The sequence below is a fragment of the Octopus sinensis genome, linkage group LG2 (genome assembly GCF_006345805.1).
Source record: "Octopus sinensis linkage group LG2, ASM634580v1, whole genome shotgun sequence".
Lineage (NCBI taxonomy): Eukaryota > Metazoa > Mollusca > Cephalopoda > Octopoda > Octopodidae > Octopus > Octopus sinensis.
Window position 1 is genome coordinate 9715377 of NC_042998.1, and position 19782 is coordinate 9735158.

Sequence of the window (19782 nt, forward strand, 5' to 3'; positions counted from 1 at the left end):
GAAGGTAGACAAATCACAAACGCCTTCAGGTAGATGGCCCTGCTCGATCTGTAGAAAAGGTGTAGGTAGAAACTCTATAAGATGCACCAAGTGTAAGCTATGGACACATAAGAGGTGCAGCAATGTCAAAGGAAGGCTAACTAGGAAGATGGTTTTTGTATGTGGCAGATGCTCGGGAGCATTAACATCTGAAAGTCTGCAGAAAACAACTTCCGTCACTTTCCAGGGGGTAAAACTAGAAGTAGTTGATAGCTTCCGTTATCTTGGTGACCAAGTCAGTAGTGGGGGTGGGTGTGCTGAAAGTGTAACGGCTAGAGTAAGGATAGCCTGGGCAAAGTTTAGGGAGCTCTTACCTCTGCTGGTGACAAAAGGCCTCTCGCTCAGAGTAAAAGGCAGACTGTATGATGCATGTGTACGTACAGCCATGCTACATGGTAGTGAAACATGGGCTGTGACTGCTGAGGATATGCGTAAGCTCGCAAGAAATGAAGCCAGTATGCTCTGATGGATGTGTAATGTCAGTGTTCATAATCGACAGAGTGTAAGTACCTTGAGAGAAAAGTTGAACCTAAGAAGCATCAGTTGTGGTGTGCAAGAGAGACATCTGCGCTGGTATGGGCATGTGACGAGAATGGGTGAAGATAGTTGTGTGCAAAAGTGCCACACCCTAGCAGTTGAGGGAACCTGTGGAAGAGGTAGACCCAGGAAAACCTGGGACGAGGTGGTGAAGCACGACCTTCGAACTTTAGGTCTCACCAAGGAAATGACTAGAGACCGAGACCTATGGAAGTATGCTGTGCATGAGAAGACCCGGCAAGACCAGTGAGAACAGTCAAAATCAAACCAAATCAACATCAGTGGAAATTGCAGCTGTGGTTAAGCAAACCATCCGATCGTTTGTCCATTGCCAGCTTCGCCTGGCCCCCGTGCCATTGGCACATAAAGCTCCATCCGCTCGTGTCCGTTGCCAGCCTCGCCTGGCCCCCATGCTGGTAGCACGTAGAAGCACCATCCGTTTGTGTCCATTGCCAGCCCCGCCTGGCCCCCGTGCCATTGGCACGTAAAAGCACCATCCGCTTGTGTCCGTTGCCAGCCTCGCCTGGCCCTGTGCCGGTAGCACGTAAAAGTACCATCCGTTCGTGTCCGTTGCCAGCCTCGCCTGGCCCCCGTGCCGTTGGCACATAAAAGCACCATCCGCTCGTGTCCGTTGCCTGCCTCGCCTGGCCCCCGTGCCTGTAGCACGTAAAAGCACCATCTGCTCGTGTCCGTTGCCAGCCTCGCCTGGCCCCCGTGCCGGTAGCACGTAAAAGCACCATCCGTTCGTGTCCGTTGCCAGCCTCGCCTGGCCCCCGTGCCGTTGGCACGTAAAAGTACCATCCGCTCGTGTCCGTTGCCAGCCTCGCCTGGCCCCCGTGCCGGTGGCACGAAAAAACACCATCCGCTCGTGGCCGTTTGCCAGCTCTGTCTGGCACCTGTGCAGATGGCACGTAAAAAGCACCTACTACACTCACGGAGTGGTTGGCGTTAGGAATGGCATCCAGCTGTAGAAACACTGCCAAATCTGACTGGGCCTGATGAAGCCTTCTGGCTTCACAGACCCCAGTTAAACCGTCCAACCCATGCTAGCATGGAAAACGGACGCTAAATGATGATGATGATGATGATTTCAGTGGTAATTCTTGATGGACAAAGAGCTTTCCCTGTCTCCATATCCTTAATTGCTTTTTCTATCACACTGCTGTCAATGTGGATAGCTGGTCCCTCTGTTGGGTCAACATTTAGGAGACTCTTCTTCTATACATTTTTCACATTTCAGAGCCTTTCATAATGGCATTTCCAAGCCTTTTTCTTTTCAGAATCACTAAGTGCAAGTGTACCACCATCCATTCATACACACTTCTCTCCTGGAGCTGATAATTTCCAGCGTTTTCCTCATCAAAAATAGTCACAGTAGGGTTATTTCAGTAATATATCTTTCCTATGTCCTCAAATATGCTTAATTTATGGTTGCTTTGCTGATTTTATGTGACTTCTTCATAGCTAAGGAGGTAGTTTTGCAGTTTCTCTATATAAGGAGTCAAAGAAATAGTCTTATCCCTTCCATTTATAGCTGTGAAAGAAGTTTTACTACTTCCCTATGTAGCTAAGGCAGTATTTTAAATACTTCCCTATATAGCTAAGTGGAGGTGCGTAGCTCAGTGGTTAGGATGTTGGACTCATGATCATAAGATTGTAGTTTCAATTCCTGGACCAGGCGATGCATTGTGTTCTTGAGCAAAACACTTCATTTCATGTTTGCTCCAGTCCACTCAGCTGGCAAAAATGAGTATTCCTGCAACGGACTGGTGTCTCATCCAATGGAGAGTATATACACCAGAGAATCCGGGAAACTGGCCTAATGAGCCTACAGCTTGAGATTGCCCTTTGATCTTTTTTCTTTTATAGAAATCAGAACCAAAATTGAAGTCGATCAACATCAATGGAAATTGCAGCTGCGATACCAGTGCCAGTGACACGTAAGCGAACCATCCGATCATGGCCGTGGCCAGCGCCGCCCCGAGTGGCATCCGTGCCGGTGGCACGTAAAAAAAGCACCATCCAATCGTGGCTGTTGCCAGCCTCGCCTGGCCCCGTGCCAGTTGCACGTAAAAAGCACCTTCCGTCTGTGGCCGTTTGCCAGCCCTGTCTGGCACCTGTGCAGGTGGCACGTAAAAAGCACCCACTACACTCACGGAGTGGTTGGCATTAGGAAGGGCATCCAGCCGTAGAAACACTGCCAGCTCAGACTGGGCCTGGTGCAGCCTTCTGGCTTCCCAGACCCCAGTTGAACCGTCCAACCCATGCTAGCATGGAAAACGGACGTTAAACGATGATGATGATGATGATGATGATGATGATAGCTAAGAAGGTAGATTTACTATTCCCCTATATAAATAAAAAAGGGATTTTCCACCTCTTCCCTATCTTAACTTTTTTTACATGTAAGATTTGATCATTGATTTCAACTCAACAAATTCAAATGATTTTTAATGTAATTATTTCACCTTGTTTCAAATAAAGCTTCCATCTTTCATTTTCATTTTTCTAATATATTTCCAGTTGTTAGGTCTAGATGTAAGCACTGGTGGTCTGGGAGTTTCTTCCTCTACAGATGGAACTTTGAAAGTATGGCAGACAGACACGGGAGAAGTCAGAGTAAGTTTTCAATAAACAAACTTAAAATTGATTTTTAAATATTTCATTTATTTATTTAATTCATTTTAAAATTCCTTTATTTTTGACTAAAAATTCAGTTCATTGAAAGAGTTACAAAGTTAAAGCCATATTGAATTTAGACCTTTTTTCATTAATTTTTTATGAATTTGTTATTCAGATAGTTTTCATTATTGCTTGGCTACGTGGATAAAATGTTTGCTTCTCAACCATGTGGTTTTAGGGTCAGTCCTACTGTGTGGTACCTTGAGGATGTATCTTCTATAGCCTCCAGCCAACTGAAAGTGTGTGTGGATTTGATAGATGAAAACTATATAGAAACCTGCTGCATGTATGTCTGAACAGAAATAACCTGGAGCTATACAATATCATTCACCATATGGTCTGGTTCTTCATGTAGTGTGATGGCTTGTATGGATCAGTGACCCTGAGAACTTTGCCAGTAGATAAGCATTTTTTTTTGTGCTTGAAGTCTGTCACATGTCATCAGAAATTCTCTGAAGTTACACTGCCAGTATGTGTATTACAGGCTCATTATCACTCACATAAATGTTCCTTCAATTAGCTCAGATCTACAATAGCTACAACATGAATAAGCTGAGATTTTTTTGCAGTAATTATTTTTTTTTACATTTTAATTATAAATCTGAAATCCATTGATTTAATTGTAGCGCAACTTAACGGGCCACTCTGGTGAGGTCAACACATGTCGTATATTCCCATCGGGGATTGTTGTTTTGAGTGGCAGTGCAGATATGCAACTGAAAGTTTGGGCTGCTGACACTGGCATATGTGCTGCAACCTTTGTTGGTCATAAGTCAGGTAAAAAAAAAGACCCTTTAAGTTTTTCTTTTAAAACATTTTTTTTATTTCTCTCTTCTCTTCAAATATATATAAAAAAAATTTAATAGGTGCAGGAGTGGCTATGTGGTAAGTAGCTTGTATACCAGCCACATGGTTCCAGGTTCAGTCCCACTGTGTGGCACCTTGGACAAGTTTCTTCAACTATAGCCTCGGGCAGACCAAAGCCTTGTGAGTGGATTTGGTAGACGGAAACTGAAAGAAGCCCGTCGTATATATATATATGCTTGTGTGTGTATGTGTGTGTGTGTGTGTCCAACATCGCTTGACAACCAATGCTTGTGTGTTTACGTCCCCGTAACTTAGCGGTTCGGCAAAAGGGACCAATAGAATAGGTACTAGGCTTACAAAGAATAAGTCCTGGGAGTTGATTTGCTCGACTAAAGGCAGTGCTCCAGGATGGCTGCAGTCACAATGACTGAAACAAGTAAAAGATTAAAGAGTAATAACAAAAATTCTTTCTAATTCTTGCACAATGCCAGCAATTTGGAGGAGAGTAGGGAAGACACTTACTCTAACCCCAGTGCTGAACTGATATTTAATCAACCCTGAAAGGATGAAAGGCAAAAGTTGACCTTGGCAAAATTTGAACTCAAAACATAAAGACAGACAAAATGCTGCTAAGAATTTTCCCCAGTGTGCTAATGATTCTGCCAGCACACCCTCTTATTATTACTGAGTGAGAGAGTAGTGTATGCCATCAAATTGACACTAGGGTACAATTATACGAAGCCCAATATACCCATCATTACTACCCTTCTGATAAGGGTACACCAGGCATGTGCATCACAACCACATGTGTGTGACATGGTGATCTTATATCAAGATAAACAGTGCATGACCTTGCAGGTGGGGCCCAGTTAGAATTTCCTTCAGGTTGAATAGCCCACCCCACTCAAAAGGTCCCTGAATAAGGTTTGTTTAAGGATGTTGAACGAAACACCCATGTTTCCAGAGATGAATTATTCAAACCCCAAAGAGTTCCTCTCAACACATGGCTATGGTGTTCTCCCACTACTTCTCATGATCAGAGATGCACATATCGTCAACCACCAAGGGACATGTTCAACTGGTTAATGTCAAGCAACTGACAAACAAATCTGTGGTATTGAGCAGAATATTTGCTGTAGTCCATCTTTTATACCAAGACAAACCAATGTACATGATAACACTTCCAATCAGTTAAGATCAGAAACCATGAAAGCCACTGCCTGGTATTGCATCAGGATTGTTGGCTGTCAATTCCGGTAACTGGTCCCTCAACTGGGTCAACCTTTGGCAGACTCTCCTCCTCCCATTCATTCTCTACATTCAGCAGTCTTTCATAATGGCATCTCCAAGCCTCTTTCTTTGCAGAATCATTAACGCAAGGGACCATCACTCATGTGAACACACATATATATATATAAAACGAAGTAATTAAGATTCAGTTGATTTAGGTACTTAAGTTGAAGCACCAAGTCAGTCCGGTATTATCCGCACAGCTCAAAGTAAGGTGAATAAAATCAAATAAGTAACAAGATGTCATGTTGTAATGCAGTACAACCATTTCAAGCAGCTCCATTTAATTGAACAATGTAATCATTACATCAATTTAACTACAGCACTATCTTCAGCTGCACGAAATATGGATTTTCAACACACAAGATATATTAATATAATTTTTCTTATATTTCGTGCAGCTGAAGATAGCACTGTATTTAAATTGATGTAATGATTACATTGTTTTATTAAATGGAGTCACTTGATGCGGTTATACTGCATTGACATCCTGTTACTTATTTTGGTTTGGCTGTGTGGTAAGTAGCTTGCTTACCAACCACATGGTTCCGGGTTCAGTCCCACTGCGTGGCATCTTGGGCAAGTGTCTTCTGCTATAGCCCCGGGCCGACCAATGCCTTGTGAGTGGATTTGGTAGACGGAAACTGAAAGAAGCCCGTCGTATATATGTATATATATATATGGGTGTGTGTGTGTTTGTTTGTGTGTCTGTGTTTGTCCCTCTAGCATTGCTTGACAACCAATGCTGGTGTGTTTATGTCCCCGTTACTCAGCGGTTCGGCAAAAGAGACCGATAGAATAAGTACTGGGCTTACAAAAAGTATAAGTCCCGGGGTCGAGTTGCTTGATTAAAGGTGGTGCACCAGCATGGCCGCAGTCAAATGACTGAAACAAGTAAAAGAGTATATATATATATATATATGTATATATAACCAAAATAAGTAACAGGATATATATATACATATACTATATATATGAAATATCAATATGCAATTTTTGGTGTGAAATATCTCTTTAATTGTTATTTATCATCTATATTTAGGTGTGTTGGATACAGCAATTATAGAACGAGGCCGAAATGTTGTATCGTGTAGCAGCGATGGCACAGCCAAACTCTGGGATTGCAGCCAACAAGTTTGTCTCAGTACATTTGAAGGGATGGCTGGTTCTGTTAACAGTTGTGCCATTGGTGTGACCGACAACTCCATACAGCTAGGTCAATGTGACCAACCTCCAAGTAAGTATCTTTTATAATACGTAAGATACTGTTTTCTGTATAGGGAAGCAATGTTTGGGTTCAGCTGTTTGGAATGCTGATGATTTTGGTGGACACACAAAGCAGAACCTGTTTTGGTTACAGTACTTTTTGGCACTGGAGATAAACACACACACACACACACATACGGATAGTAAGAGAGAGAGGTTAGAATTTATTGAGTGAATACGATTGACAAATGCTTCCCTTCTCCTCATAAATAATGATCATCATCATCATCATCATCGTTTAACGTCCGCTTTCCATGCTAGCATGGGTTGGGGTCTGGGAAGCCAGAAGGCTGCACCAGGCCCAGTCTGATCTGGCAGTGTTTCTACGGCTGGATGCCCTTCCTAACGCCAACCACTCCGTGAGTGTTGTGGGTGCTTTTTACATGCCACCGGCACAGATAATAATGATAATAATAATAATGTATGGAGCCCACCATCTGAAAGCTGATATCAACTGGCTGTACTTGAAGAGAGACCAGGGTAGAAGAGGTTTAATAACAGTAGAAGAATGTGTACAGATGGAAAGGAAAAGCCTAGAAGAGTATTTACAGAACAGCACAGAAAAACTACTAAAGACAATTAATAAAGAACAGGTGATGAAGCGCGTAATAGGAGAAAAGGACAAGAATGAAATACAAAGAGAGCATGTCAGGCAGATCAAAGAGAAACCTCTGCATGGCCAATTTTGCAGAGCCACTGGAAACATATGTGGAACAAAATTCTGGGTTTGATTAAAAAAGGGGCAATTATAAAAAAGAAACAGCAAGCTTAATTGTAGCAGCCCAAGATCAAGTGATAAAAACAAGCAACTTGAGAAAAATATATCTGGGAAGAATGTGTCAGAAAAATGTAGAGCCTGTGGAACTTGGAACAAGACAGCGGCACACATTTACATAAATATCCTTTGATGTAAAATGTGAAAAGGCATTTAGAAAAAGAAGCAATTTTTCAGTACATTTATTGTTTGGCAAAATGGGATGCTAATGATGGATGATAAACTGTTGTTGGATATCTATTCTGTTCCATCTAAAATATTGTTGTTTATTAATACAGGTGAGAAAGAAGTACTAACTGAAGGTAAAATGTTGCTGATGGCCTGTGAAAGCAAAAGTTTGCTTTCTTATGGACTACAGACTCGTAAAAAGGTATGTTGGACAGTTATATCATTGAAATTATTCTACAGTTTCAAGGCTTTTTCTTTCTTTCTTTTTTTGTTGTTTTTTTTTTTAGTGCTAATATTTTTGCTCATTGAAAAATTCTTTTGCCAAATTTTGTCTCTAAGACAGCTCAGTAGAATTAGAAATAAGTTCAGTGTTCAGTTGGTTCTATTGGGAGAGGCATGCATATCACAAAATTGTTTTTTCCCTTCTAATATGAATTAGTACAGTCAAAAGATATCAACAGAGTAATCATTGTTTAATGCCACATACTCCAATGTCTACTTCAGCATGGTTTCTACAACTGGATTCCTTTTCTAACACCAACCACATAACAGTGGGTGTTGGATGCTTTGTTTTTATGGCACCAGCACTAGTGAAGATTACCTTGAGATTTACAAGTCTAAGGGCCTAAATTGGCCCCTATAAATGCAAAAAGATAAAAGAGAGAGCGAGCTATAATTCTAGGTGAGGATGAGAGAAATAAATAGTTGCAGAGGGTGATAATGGAGAGGGTAACAGAGCAGTAGTCTCTTAGTGGGATGGGTGAGAAAAGAAGAGAAAGGATTAGTGCCAGAGATTAAATAAAGGCAAGGGGGATAAAGTGGAAAGGTGATAAGGTGGGTTATGCAAGGGGGTGAGATTCTAGGACTATCCTACATTAAAGGGGCATGTATAAAGAGAAGGTGTGAGGAAAAGGACAGGGAATGAGCAATGGATTATGAGGTATGGAATCATTGGGGTGAAGGAAATATAAGGAAAGGAAAAGGGTCCAAAGGCATTAACTGTTTAAATCAGTGGTTCTCAACCGATTTTTAGCTATGCTCCACCGAATCATTTCTAAAATCCTGATGCCCCATTTTTGTTATTAAAAATTTGGTTAATGTTTACAATATTACCCAGAAACAGTAAAAAAAAGAAAATTGCAATGGATCTAAAAAGAAATGTGTAGGAAACGAATATGAAAAAATGCGCAGAAAGCAACAGTGTGGGGAGGACTTTGGAAAATTCACAAGATTTGAGTTTTTCCCTCATAACTTTTAGGAAAATTCTTTTTTAATGAAATTTTATATAAATACCTTTCAACCGACATAGATTACGATTATAAAGAAATTGTGAGAAAATCTTTTCCAAGGGCTGGGGAGAGGACTTCGGAAAATTTGCAAGAGCTGAGTTTTTCGCCCATAACTTGGTGACAGTTTATCATGGCTTGCGGGTATAAATCCAAATTTTAAATATGTATTTTTTAATCGGCAGAACTACAAATTTCTGTGCCCCCGACTACGGATGATCATAACTTTCAGAAAAATGGATATTTTTAATGAAATTGTCTATCTGTAGATTTCTACCACACATACACACACACACACATCATCGTCATCATCATCATCATCGTTTAACGTCCATTTTCCGCGCTAGCATGGGTTGGATGGTTCAACCGGGGTCTGGGAAGCCAGGGGCTGCACCAGGCTCCAGTCTGATCTGGCAGTGTTTCTACAGCTGGATGCCCTTCCTAATGCCAACCACTCTGCGAGTGTAGTGGGTGCTTTTTACGTGCCAGGGGAGTCTGGCACCGGCCACGATCGGTTGGTGCTTTTAACGTCCCACCGGCACGGAAGCCAGTCAAGGCAGCGCTGGCATCGGCCATGTTCGGATGGTGCTTTTTATGTGCCACCGGCACAGAAGCCAGTCGAGGCGGCGCTGGCATCGGCCACGTTCGGATGGTGCTTTTTATGTTCCACCGGCACAGAAGCCTGTCGAGGCGGCGCTGGCATCGGCCACGTTCAGATGGTGCTTTTTATGTGCCACCGGCACAGAAGCCAATATATATAATTAAAAAATTTCAAACGGGGAATTATTCCATTCAATATCATATTCTTTATAGAGATTATGTAACAAATTATACTTTACACTTCTATATTTAACTGTGTGTGTATATTCCTTGTTTTTGCTTCTGGTGTCTTCTGCCTTTCTATTAGAAACGTTTACCTGGGAATTTACTTAAGGTGAAAAAAAATCGTTTGCAACAGATAAGTCATCTTAATAACATATTTCTGTGTACCAGACCGTTAGCTGTTATTTTTAGCATAATGATTTTTCAGGTGAGGGCTTCATTTGCCATCATTTTTTTTTAATAACTCATTCCCAAATTGCTCTCTTTCTCTTTTGGTATACTAGGCTGTGTGGTAAGTAGCTTGTTTACCAACCACATGGTTCCGGGTTCAGTTCCACTGCGTGGCACCTTGGGCAAGTGTCTTCTACTATAGCCTCGGGCCGACTAAAGCCTTGTGAGTGGATTTGGTAGACGGAAACTGAAAAGAAGCCCGTTGTATATATGTATATATATATATATATATATATATATAATATATATATATATATATATATATATATATGCGTGTGTGTGTGTTTGTGTGTCTGTATTTGTCCCCCTAGCATTGCTTGACAACCAATGCTGGTGTGTTTATGTCCCCGTTACTTAGCGGTTCGGCAAAAGCAGCCGATAGAATAAGTACTGAGCTTACAAAAGAATAAGTCTTGGGGTCGATTTGCTCGACTAAAAGGCAGTGCTCCAGCATGGCCACAGTCAAATGACTGAAACAAGTAAAAGAGTAAAGAGTATAACCTTACGCATGCCTCCCCAAAATATTACCATGCCCCACCGGTGGGGCATGCACTCCACATTGGGAATCACGGGTTTAAATGATATGAAATGGCTTCAAATGAGTATTGCCTGTAAAATATTACCTCATTTTTTTAACCAAAGAACATTTACTTAAAAATGCTATTTCTATTATGAGCTCAGGCATGGCTACTTGGTAAGAAACATGTGTAGTGGATATGTAAACAAATACATAAACCGTTTCATGATTAAAAGGAATTTATTTACAGGCTCATAAGTACACTACATACAAATGTAAGCAAATGCTACGAATTGCTTGTATAGAGCACATATTAGAAATGAATATGATTGTGTGTGTGTGTGTGTGTGTTTCATTCGAAACAGTAGTCGATAAATACTGTGAGCATTTCTCTCTGTCTGTCGTCTGCCAAAAACTTGGGGCGAGATAGATCTGTCTGCTCCCGTCTCCGCTGCGATTGTTCGCTTCTCTGTTTCCCCCTTGTATTTATAATATTTGTGACAGCTAGAAAAACAGACATATCGCAACAGACACAGTGCTTATTTAGGTCATCACTTGTCCAGTTGAACTTAGCCTGACATGGCTGAGGTCGCAGGTCAAAGGGAGATGATCAATCACTTTTTGACAGAACAAAGGGATTCTTACTTTCGCGCCTTTAATTGCATTGGTTTGGACAGCCGAGGATTCTTGGATTCGATTTCGAATCTAGGCTTAGAGAAGGAAGTGCTAATTCTTACACATGCTTCCCAACCACATGGTTCTGGGTTCAGTCCCACTGCATGGCACCTTGGGCAAGTGTCTTCTACTATAGCCTTGGGCCGACCAAAGCCTTGGGAGTGGATTTAGTAGAAGCCTATTGTGTGTGTGTTTGTGTCTGTTTTTGTCCTCCATTATGGTTTGATAACTGGTGTTGGTGTGTTTACACCTCCTTAACTTAGCAGTTTAGCAAAAGAGACTGATAGAATAAGTACCAGCCTTAACAAAGAGCCCTTATTAGGTCTTTATTAAACACATATATACTTTGTTGTTCCTTTTTGCAGTTATTTGCATGAATCCGTTATCATAATCTAGAAACTGTTTTCTTTCACTTCATCTTCATATCCCTGATTTGGTTTGTTTTTATCTTTTCAAACAGATTTTCCACTATAAATGTTCTGATGCTGTCAACTGCTGTGCATTCCTGTCAGGGACAATGGTTGTCTGTGGAGCACAAAACGGCAAGCTTGACATTATTGATCTTCGAAACTACAGGTTAGTATTTAAAATTTCTTTTCTTGAGTTCTTTTGTTCTTGAACATCCCTGGTCAAGTTTTCTTTAGCTGACCCATGACATTGAAGTTACTAATTAATTGTTAATGAGAAACCTACCTCGACTGGCTTCTGTGCCAGTAGCACATAAAAAGCACCATCCGAACGTGGCCGATGCCAGCGCCACCTCGACTGGCTTCTGTGCCGGTGGCACATAAAAAGCACCATCCAAATGTGGCTGGCTTCCACATAAAAAGCTCCGATCCGATCGTGGCTGATGCCGGACCCCCTGGCACCTGTGCAGGTGGCACGTAAAAAGCACCCACTACACTCGCGGAGTGGTTGGCGTTAGGAAGGGCATCCAGCTGTAGAAACTCAGCCAGATGAGACTGGAGCCTGGTGCAGCCCCTCGCTTCCCAAAACCCGGTCAAATCGTCCAACCCGTGCTAGCACGGAAAACGGACGTTAAACGATGATGATGATGATGATGAAACCTATGGATCCAGAGCCGTATGTGTGTTGATATACAAAATTATTGGTATGTCAATTTGTATCCTAACTATCGTCATCTCATTCATTATGTGGAACATGTACTCCTGAGATTCAAGATAAAACTTTAAAAACATACACAGTCGTGATATTGTGTAGCTTCAGTAACAGTTGAAACTCTCTCTCTCATTGTTGCTCTAAACGTTTTCTTTAAGTTTTTCTGTATCCAACATGGATCTTATTGAGTTTTGTAAAGAGTTTGCAATTGATCAAGACTAAATCTGGTGTACCACAGGGATCTGTTCTTGGCCCCCTTTTATTTGTTGCATATGTTAATGACATAGATGCCAACTTAAAGAATGCCACAGTGCTGAAATATGCAGATGACATCAAGCTGTACCTCGAAATAAAGAGGTCAGATCCTGTACACTATAGATCTCTATTGCAAGCAGACCTGGACACAATGCAGCAGTGGATCATGGACTGCAACTCAAGCTGGCTGTGGACAAATGTACCACTATGCATTTTGGGAGGAGAAACCCAGCGTCCACCTACTCCCTCCACAACACTAGTCTCAAAAAGTCTTCATGTGAACGTGACCTGGGTGTTATTGTCGACAGTGATTTGCGTTGGACAAAACACATCGCTAAAATTGTCAAGAAGGCTGAGGGTGTCTTGGCATCACTCACCAAATCCTTTGTGAGCCGCTCTCTGACTATCTATCTGCGGCTTTATATAGCTTTGGTAAGACCTCACCTGGAATTTGCATCACCGGTCTGGAACCCCCATCTTGCCCAGGATATCAATCGTCTGGAAGCCGTTCAGCGACGTGCAACCAAAAGAATACCCTCCATCCGGCATTTGCCATATCCTGAACGCCTTACTTCCCTGGGCATGGACACATTGAAACTCCGAGGTCTGGTAGCTGACTTGGCAGACACCCATAAAATTATCAACCGTCGTACAAACAATAACTCTGAGCACCTTTTCAAACTCCACCCATCTAACACCCGTGGACATGTTTACAAAGTCAGAAAACAGCACAGCTCCCGTGACTTCAGGAAACATTTTTTCACGCTGAGAGTTGTTGAAGCATGGAACAAACTGCCAGCATCAGTTGTTAGTTGTCGGAGCACTGCATCCTTCAAAACTTCCATGCTTTCTGAGATTTGCCAACACTACACCCAATTTCCTCCCCTCCATACACACGCAAGCATGTATCTGACTCATGCATTGTTCGCTTTCCAGACATTTGTACATTACTGCATATACTCTCACAAGTTGTGGTGCACCTGAGCACTGTATACAATAATTTCATTATTATAAATTATTTTCTGTTCTTACGAGGGATCCTAATCTCTGTAATGCAGTATTATATATATAAAGTCACTCTGAAAGATCATCCGAGATTGTGAGGCCTAGTATTTGTTGCATGTTTGCAGGTCTAGTTGTGTTGTTCATGTGTTGAGAAGAAGAAATAGAAGACTTTTTTCCTGGAAATGTGTAGTGATGAGTCTTATTGCTGTCAAAAGAAACTAAGTTGTCATATACCCCCATTGAAGGATGTTGTTAAAGACTCTGTTCACAGAGTTGTGCAGGTCTTGCATGAGACGTTTTGGTTGAATGTAGATGAAACCACTACACAAAGGGTTAAAAAAAAAGTGAAAAGGTATCATCTTCATAACTGGATATGTTGTTAGAAGTAATGTTATATAAGCTCTTAATGCACGGAAAACTGTGTGGTAGGAGATCATCGTAATCATCGTTTAATGTCTGCTTTCCATGCTAGCATGGGTTGGACGGTTCAACTGGGGTCTGGGAAGCCAGAAGGCTGCGCCAGGCCCAGTCTGATCTGGCAGTGTTTCTACAGCTGGATGCCCTTCCTAACGCCAACCACTCCGTGAGTGTAGTGGGTGCTTTTTACGTGCCACCTGCACAGGTGCCTGACGAGGCTGGCAAATGGCCACGATCGGATGGTGCTTTTTACGTGCCACCAGCATGGAGGCCAGTCGGGGCGGCACTGGCAACGGCCACGTTCGGACAGTTCTCTTATGTGCCACTGGCACTGGTATCACAGCTACAATTTCCATTGATGTTGATCGATTTCGATTTTCACTTGCCTCAACAGGTCTTCACAAGTAGGGTTTGTGCACAAGAAGGAAAGGAATGCGTAAGTGGGCTGGCTACGTCCCAGGTAGAGGCCACATATAACATTTTTAACCTCATAGCTCTCTTGCCTGCCTCAGATAAAATCTGTATGGAAGAATCTAGGATATAGATCATGTTGACAAAAGCCAAGAACAAAGCAGATCAAACAACCTACTGTATAACTGTTAAGACGGGTTACAGCTGGTTGAATTGATAGAGTACTGGAGTTACCAAAGAATCAGCAGTTCATCTTATGTCATCAGTGTTGTGGTGGACTATGGTAAACATGCTTAACTCTTCACAGACCAAACTTAGGAAGGCAGAACTCATATAACTTTGTGTGTTTAGAGACAGTAGTTGAAAACCAATTCAATGCACACTCTCAAATTCTAAAGATAGACTTCCATGGTGTCTTGGATGTGCTCTGGTGATGATGTTTAGCCTCAGATCAGTCATGTTTGAGTAGACCTATGATTAAAGCTTTCCATCTCTGACCATCCTACCTTATTTTCAGACAATACTTTAGGACTATTAACCCAAACTGCATTTTTCCTTTTTAAGGATGTGGGCAAGCCGTTTGAATGGGATTTGGCTGCTTTTTCTACCAGATCAAGCGACTACATAAAGGCTCCTCTTTCAATTACGCGCAATTGTTGTTTGGCCCCAAAAATTGTTTCGGGAGTTACACGCAATTGTTGATATCCAACAACAGTTTATCATCCATCGTTAGCATCCTATTTTGCCAAACGAAATTGTTGTGTGTCTGTGTTTGTCCCCCCAACATCGTTTGACAACTGATGCTGCTGTGTTTACGTCCCCTTAACTTAGCGGTTCGGCAAAAGAAACCGATAGAATAAGTACTAGGCTTACAAAGAATAAGTCCTGGAGTCGATTTGCTCAACTAAAAGCGGTGCTCCAGCATGGCCACAATCAAAAGCCACCCCTAGTTGAGTCGACCTATGATAAAGCATTCTTGCTATGATCATCCCAGTGTAGTCTTTATTAATGTTGGTTGGGCTGGATTTGGATTCAAAGATTTCTAGCAGTTCAAGCAACCATGTATCATCCCCACCTCCGCCTTGTATTGTTAGAGCTTGCAAGAAGGGGAGATAATTGAGTTTTCCTTGGTTCAATCCTAAATGTCTCTTGGTCTCTTTATAATTGTTTCGGGAATTATTGCTATAAAATTTTGTTTTATTTCAGGTACATCTTGTATGTCTGTTTTCAATCTGAACTTTTACTGTTTCAGTGTTTCCTTCAAAGAAGTGAAAGTCACCAAATCAGCAATTACTTCAATTCTCCCATACAAAGAAGGATTTTTGGTCAGCTCACGTAAGTGGCATAAATTATTAATGGCAATCTCACTCTCTAAACTATTTTTCTAAATTTATATCCAAACTAGAGTTAGTGAGGCGGAATCACTACGACTGTTAGGTGCCCTACAGCATTCTCCTCCCCATGTCTATCGATCATTAGTGTATAAATTGCATAAAAAGGATATTACAATGATCATCATCATCATCGTTTAACGTCTGCTTTCCATGCTAGCATGGGTTGGATGGTTCAACTGGGGTCTGGGAAGCCAGGAGGCTGCATCAGGCCCAGTCAGATCTGGCAGTGTTTCTACGGCTGGATGCCCTTCCTAACGCCAACCACTCCGTGAGTGTAGTGGGTGCTTTTTATGTGCCACCTGCACAGGTGCCAGACGAGACTGGCGAACGGCCACGCTCGGATGGTGTTTATTACGTGCCACCGGCACGGATGAAACTAGATATACTCAGACATGCAATCATAACAAAATCTGGCAGCATGTTTTTCAGGCTCTCATCTTATTGGCATAGGAGTGGCTGTGTGGTAAGTAGCTTGCTTACGAACCACATGGTTCCAGGTTCAGTCCCACTGCGCGGCACCTTGGGCAAGTGTCTTCCACTATAGCCTCGGGCCGACCAAAGCTCTGTGAGTGGATTTGGTAGATGGAAACTGAAAGAAGCCTGTCGGATATATGTATATATAGGCGCAGGAGTGGCTGTGTGGTAAGTAGCTTGCTAACCAACCACATGGTTCCGGGTTCAGTCCCACTGCGTGGCATCTTGGGCAAGTGTCTTCTGCTATAGCCTTGGGCCGACCAATGCCTTGTGAGTGGATTTGGTAGACGGAAACTGAAAGAAGCCTGTCGTATATATGTATATATATATATATTAGTGTGTGTGTGTGTGTATGCATTTGTGTGTCTGTGGTTGTCCCACCAACATCGCTTGACAACTGATGCTGGTGTGTTTAGGTCCTTGTAACTTAGCGGTTCGGCAAAAGAGATCGATAGAATAAATTACTAGGCTTACAAAGAATAAGTCCTTGGGTCGATTTGCTCAACTAAAGGCGGTGCTCCAGCATGGCCGCAGTCAAATGACTGAAACAAGTAAAAGAGAGTAAAGAGTATGTTGACTTATTCAGTTAAAAACAGTAACGAAAAAGGAGTTCTTCCTCCTCTGTCTTACTCTTTTACTTGTTTCAGTCATTTGACTGCGGCCATGCTGGAGCACCGCCTTTAGTTGCAGAGATCGACCCCAGGACTTATTCTATCAGTCTCTTTTGCTGAACCGCTAAGTTATAGGGATGTAAACACACCAGCATCGGTTGTCAAGCGATGTTGGGGGGAACAATCACAGACACACAAACACATACACACACTCGACCAAATCCACTCACAAGGCTTTGGTCGGCCCGAGGCTATAGTAGAAGACGCTTGCCCAAGATGCCACGCAGTGGGACTGAACCCAGAACCATGTGGTTAGTAAGCAAGCTACTTTCCACACAGCCGCTCCTGCGTTAGTCTTATGTTTCTTTTGTTAGCAACTTCTGTCACTTTGTTAGTTACTTGTTACTCCTATGAAGTTTCTCCCTTTTACAATATGCCTCAATATGTCTTTCATATCTGATGGTCAAATAACTTTGAAATATACCTGTGCAGCCAGTTGCCAATTTTATAATGTCTGATAGTGTGCACAATTTGAACTACCGTAAATCCTCGAGTGTGATACTTTTTACTCTTTTACTTGTTTCAGCAAATCGACCCCGGGACTTATTCTTTGTAAGCCCAGTACTTATTCTATTGGTCTCTTTTGCTGAACCGCTAAGTTACAAGTGACGGGGACGTAAACACACCAGCATCGGTTGTCAAGCAATGCTAGGTGGACAAACACAGACACACAAACACACACACTCATATATATACATATATACGACGGGCTTCTTTCAGTTTCCATCTACCAAATCCACTCACAAGGCATTGGTCGGCCCGGGGCTATAGCAGAAGACACTTGCCCAAGATGCCACGCAGTGGGACTGAACCCGGAACCATGTGGTTGGTTAGCAAGCTACTTACCACACAGCCACTCCTGCGTCTTTTTTTGCACTTTTTTCTGCACTTTTTCCCCAAAATTAAAGGTCAACATCCCTAGTGCGTATTATACACGAGGTTAAAAATGAAAATTATTTTCTTAGCAATGTTGAAGTCTCTATTTGCTGTCTGGCAATGTTTATTCAGATGCATTTTGTGATGTCGGGCGCAAAAATACCTTAAATCATCCATAACTTGCAGTTAGCAACATTTACTAAACGTTATTACTGTTATTTCTTTATTTTCTGCAAACAAAATACACAAAAAAGCTACACATTTGCATTGTTATATATACAATAATAATAAAGGGCATTACTGTATACATTTTTACAGACCAAGGATGTTATATAGACCTCTTTGACTCAAGTTAGAGAAGGGGTGCGTATTATACACAAGGTTTGGGTTTTTAGAGGTACAGCCCCCTAAAAATCTCCTGCGTATTATACTCAAGGGCGGACTATACTCGAGGATTTACGGTATTTTCTTTGTTTATAATAATGTACAAATATTTGTAGTTTGCTTTTATCATTTGTATTATTTATTAAAAGGAAAAAAATTTTTCTTTTCCTTTTCCCCAGGTGATGGAACTTGTTGCTATGTAAATAAGCAATTTAACTCGACCCTTAATCTCTCTGGCCCAGACTGTGACCCTGTGTATCGGATGGCTTGTGATAAGACCTTTATTTTTACTGCAAGTCGAGATGGCTTTATAAGGAAATACAATCCGAATTAATTACCTTGCATCAGCAACTGTATTCCAATTGTCTTAAAATATTTTTGATCAAAAATGTAATAAATTTATTTCGCATTTATAAATATTTTTTTAACTTAATTTAAGATATGCGTCTGAAAGTTCTTTCTATTGTTGTATATTGTTGTATGGACATATATTCATGGGAATTTATACAGATGGATTAATTGCTTGTTGAACTTATTAAACATGTAATAAGTAGCCTAATTATTTAATATTGGTTTAAAATTTTTACTCAAGGCCTGCAATTTCGAAGGATTACGTCAGCCCTAGGGTTCAACTGGTACCTAGTTAATCGACCTGAAAGGATGAAAGGTAAATTTGAACTCAGAATGCAAGACAGATGAAGTACCACTAAATATTCTGCTCAACATGCTAATGATGCTGCCAGCCAGCTCACTGCCTGTTAGTTAATATTGGTTTCATATTTTGACACAAGGCCAGCAATTTCAGGGAGGGGTTAAGTCAGTGCTTTTCAAACTTTTTGCTGGAGTGGAACCCCAAGGAAACATTCCACTGGCTCGGGGAACCCCTGTGCAATAATTTAATAGTTTTATGCACACATATCTGCACAGGAGAATTAAAAATTACTGCCGATTTTAGCAGTTTTGTAACTTCTTGCAGAACCCCTGGACTGTACTGGCGGAACCCTAAGGTTCTGCGGAACCCTGGTTGAAAACCACTGCTCTAGAGGAATATTTTTGTTGACCACAGTTGAATTTATACTCAGATTGTGAAGATAGAAAAATGCTGCTAAGCATTTTGCCCAGCTTGCTGCCGAAATCATTGTTTTGTGGTTTCTTCATGACTAAACTGTACAATTAAACTGGTTCTTAGACTTGGAGTACAATCCATTGCAATAGCTGTAACGGTATACAATCACTGAAATTTTAGTTGGCAGGCCAACACTCCATCAACTCAACCATTTGTAAATTGCATCTTTTGGTACAGCAATGAAATACTTACACACAATGTGCTTCTAAGTTTCCAGTTTAATACCTTTATATGATAGAGGTAACTAAGTAAAGATGATTTGGGTTAATCAATAACAAGAATTAATAACAGTTCATTGAAATAATTTATTGTTTGAATTGATGTCCTTTAATTAAATATTTAGTTTTGATCATGAAGATGATAAGTTTGTTTGAAATAATACAAAATAAACAATAAACATCTTTATATTTTTTATTTACAATTTGAAAATATATATTATATACATATAATTTAAAAAAGGACATAATAAATTTCATTCATTAAAAATATAATTCGCTTAAAAATTATATATATTATATATATATATGTTTGTTTTTATGTTCAGTTATAATAAAA

The 19782-nt window shown here is 41.2% G+C and overlaps 2 protein-coding genes across 3 annotated transcripts in view; one reads left to right on the top strand and one right to left on the bottom strand.

The window, feature by feature from the left end:
• Positions 1-6057, bottom strand: part of LOC115228329 (WD and tetratricopeptide repeats protein 1) — a 99660-nt gene extending 93603 nt beyond the window's left edge. Inside the window, exon 1 of the mRNA XM_036511475.1 lies at positions 6047-6057. The gene's annotated coding sequence lies outside the window, so the exon portion shown is untranslated. The remainder of the gene's footprint in view (positions 1-6046) is intronic.
• The window catches only part of LOC115230874 (proteasomal ATPase-associated factor 1), a 28563-nt gene extending 10045 nt beyond the window's left edge, over positions 1-18518 (top strand). For both annotated transcript variants that reach the window (XM_029800990.2, XM_036511488.1), the window contains exons 5-11: positions 3100-3195; positions 3885-4035; positions 6398-6592; positions 7675-7766; positions 11556-11671; positions 15555-15637; positions 18281-18518. In XM_029800990.2, coding sequence (XP_029656850.1) covers positions 3100-3195; positions 3885-4035; positions 6398-6592; positions 7675-7766; positions 11556-11671; positions 15555-15637; positions 18281-18435 — 888 coding nt within the window. In that variant the 3' untranslated portion in view covers positions 18436-18518. The remainder of the gene's footprint in view (positions 1-3099; positions 3196-3884; positions 4036-6397; positions 6593-7674; positions 7767-11555; positions 11672-15554; positions 15638-18280) is intronic.
• The last annotated feature ends 1264 nt before the right edge of the window (positions 18519-19782 follow it).